This window comes from Amphimedon queenslandica, unplaced genomic scaffold (assembly GCF_000090795.2).
Source record: "Amphimedon queenslandica unplaced genomic scaffold, v1.1 AMPQUscaffold_12052, whole genome shotgun sequence".
NCBI classification, from domain to species: Eukaryota; Metazoa; Porifera; class Demospongiae; order Haplosclerida; family Niphatidae; genus Amphimedon; species Amphimedon queenslandica.
Window position 1 is genome coordinate 4939 of NW_003547709.1, and position 3463 is coordinate 8401.

Genomic DNA, 3463 nt, shown 5'->3' on the forward strand with positions numbered 1-3463 from the left:
CATGATGCTACTACTTTTTTGTGGTCTTCGAATGTGCAGCTGCTGTCATGCAAATGTGAAGAAATGCTTATTTGAAGCTCAATGAGATTGTTATTTTGAGAGATAGATTTTAAAAGATTGTTTAATAGCTCATTTTCATTATTAGGCAGGTGAAATATTATGCTTAATTGGTGCAGACAGGAGTTGTGCTGAATACCATCTGCTAGTGAGGACACGAATAAGCTGGGAGAGGATAATACTCCTATATCAATGCATCTCAAATTTTTGTTTTGCTTCAACATATTTGTTAGACTCGTGCCTACATCATCATTCTCCTCATCCAGATCTAGGGTTATTCCCAGAGCTTTGAGTGTAGTATTGGTTTGTAGAAAAGCAAATAGTTCAAGAGCACTCTCAGCTGTATCTAAACGTATAGACAGTGTATGCAGCCTGGGATGAGAGAGAAACAGAATATATGGTAGTAGATATAGTTCCTTGAGTATCAGACTTTTCAATCCATTTGTATGTGGAAGGAGAGATGTCATCAGTCCACAACAATTTATTTTTAAAGCTGTCAGTGGCATATTCACTTCTAATATATTCAAAGATGTTATGTGAAAAAATGGTGTATCTAGTGAAAGAGCTTGCAATGTGTTGTTATCTTTGAATAGTTGCTGTATAAGTTCACCAGGTAGATGGAAATGGAATGGATATTCACTACAAACATGCTTTATTAAAAATGATTTCAATCTTTTATTTTTTGTTACTCCTCTAATCACACTGATGATGGTATTTTTTAGATGTATTGTAGGCTCTACAAAAAACTCCATATTTAGTTCTTGCAGTGCCATATTTTCTGCTATAAATCTTTGAATGCTACTGTCATCTACATCGTATCTATTGTCATATGTTGTTTTATTCATTCTTATGTGCACTATCTTCAATTGAGACAAACAAGCAAACCTTAACAACATAACGTAGGGAACACATTGATCATATTCTAATTCACAGTAGCACTCCTGGGTATTTTCTAGAAGTGATAGGTGTACAAATTTATTCAATGATTTACGAGTAAAGGGCTTGTATAATCTTGCCTCCAGTCTTTTACACTGGGTCTGTAGTGAGTTATTGCTAGATAGTCCAGCAGTGAAGGCTGATAGTGACTGGTCACCAACATTCTGCAGGTGTAAGTGGTTCCAGGTGATTTTTGAATTTTTTAAAAAGTAACCAAGGCACAACCAGTCAAACAATGATAATGATGAACGAAGGCACAATGATTGGTTTTTGATCGATTTTGCTAATATTTGACATAATTCTGTGTTCTGTGCTTCGTACAGAAGTTGGAAGAGAAGAACTGCAACATTGTCAAAATTATCAGTTGTATAATGAGGCCGACCAAGAACAATGTCAAGATTTTGACAGAACCCATGGAGATCATAAGTTTGGTATCCAAGTAAAATATTTTTACAATGCAATTCAAGCTGTTGTTTATTAAAACACTGTTGATAGCTCTTATGTTCAAGGTGAGTTAGACCTGCCACAAACCTCAGACACATTCGAAAGTGATCATCATCAAAGTGATTCATAAACACTTCCTCGGTCTTGCCCTCATGCTTAGCTATCCACCATGCAGCTAGAAATTCCTGTATACTTAAGTGAAGGAACTGATACTTTTCCTCACCATAATCTATGAATGTTGACATCAATCCAAGATAGTTTGCTTCATTCAATGATTGCTGATGTAGTTGATGTGACGAGAATGTCATTGTTGTATTTGCCAGGTTAGTATAAGCTAACTGACACATCTTTTGAAAAGGCTTAGCAAATTGTACTGGTAATAAAGAAAGACTGGCTAAAGTACATGGTTTAATGCTTGCATCGCACTTTTTAGCATGTCTTCTTATAGTTTGTAGGATAAAGTTCTCGTAAAGTTGAGTGAGTGTTGTTGGTAAGTGTCCTTCCTTACAATAAACCAAGATAACCATGGAACAAACTAGTGGTACATAACATAATGATCGAACGTCATCTCGTACTTTAAGATCATCAATGAGCTTTAAAGCTAGTTGTGAATTCTCATCTGCTAGATCTAATTGCTCTGATTCTTGAATTGCAACAGTATTGTCACTACTATCAATTTCACTACTACTACTACTACCACTCTGATTACAGAGACTATCGCAAATATCTTCATCAGTACTAGTGTCAGTGTCACTATCATTACAATCTTCATCTCTCTCATCAGTCATACATGGATAGTTTATATAAAGCTCAATGAGATATTGTGCTACCTCTGAATTTTTTTGAATTGCTTGTATAATAACAGTTGATATTTCTTTCTCAGAAAACCCAATGACCTGAACATGTCTGCTGAGATTAGGTATTTTTAAAAGTAAAGCGGAGGCATAGCTACGAGAGGTAACAATTGTGGAACAGTCGCCTAACTGCTTTCTATAAATGATACTTCCAGCTAATGAAGACTGTCTGAGTTGCTCACTTAGTTCATCCCAACCATCAAAGATGATCAGTAATCCTTCTCCATTCCTCTTCTCAAACCATTCAGCTACCACAGGAACTTCATAACGTCCATATTCAAACAGGTCAGCTATTGTAGTAGCTTCAGCTATCTTGCTATTTCTTAAAGGACAGTAAAGTACCAAGTCATACTTCTGATGTAAAAGTGTTCCATTGGACCACATATGTAACATTTTGTGACAGAGTGTTGTCTTGCCAATACCAGGAGGACCATCTATTACTACTCTAAGAGATAGAGAATTATCAGTGGGTTCGATGACATCTTCAAGACTTATCTTTTTATTTTCAGCTAGTTTAACTGTTTCATCAACTTGTCCTCTTAGCAGATGCCAAGCTGATTTTGTTTGTGTACAGGAGTCTTGTTTTTCTACTAATGCTAGTCTTCCAAAAAAATCTCTTCCAATTCTAGGTGGCCAGTCTGTAGAAACAACATCTTGGTGTTTGTAATTTTGTTTCATAATGTCAGCATATTTTTGAACATTATCAGGTATTGAACAAATTGATGTGGCATCATCAGGTATAGACTGACCTAATGTATTGAGATTATATAATGACTATAGATCTATAATTATTGCTCATCACTGATAAAATAATGTGATAATATTACACACATACACACTCACCTATTTGATGTAACATAGAAGTTGCAATATCTGTTAGTGTATGATGTTGTTTGTTTATTAACACAAGACATATAGCAATAAAATACTGCTTAGCTTTCTCTGGAGTAAGACAGGATTCCAAATGTTGCTCAATGACATGCACAAGGTTATTGGCTTTTTTACTGTCAGTTACTCCTAATACAAGCATATCTTCTTTAGTTTGTTGAGGTATTAGGCCTTTAGCATACATTAAAGCACTTATATTGCAAAGATCCACACTAATAGCACTAATTAATTTACTATAATGACTCCGTAATATATCCTTTGGATTACCTAGAGTATATAAGTAA

The 3463-nt window shown here is 35.1% G+C and overlaps 1 protein-coding gene across 1 annotated transcript; it reads right to left on the minus strand.

The window, feature by feature from the left end:
* Nucleotides 1–2012: 2012 nt before the first annotated feature.
* LOC109588503 (uncharacterized) lies at nt 2013–3442 on the minus strand (the record flags this gene model as incomplete). The annotated part of the gene is made up of 3 exons (XM_020004661.1): nt 3135–3442; nt 2326–3040; nt 2013–2190 (listed from the first exon to the last, which is right to left on the minus strand). Coding segments are annotated over exons 1-3 (1122 nt in total), but the record flags the coding sequence as incomplete, so codon positions are not given.
* Between the last annotated feature and the right edge of the window lie 21 nt (nt 3443–3463).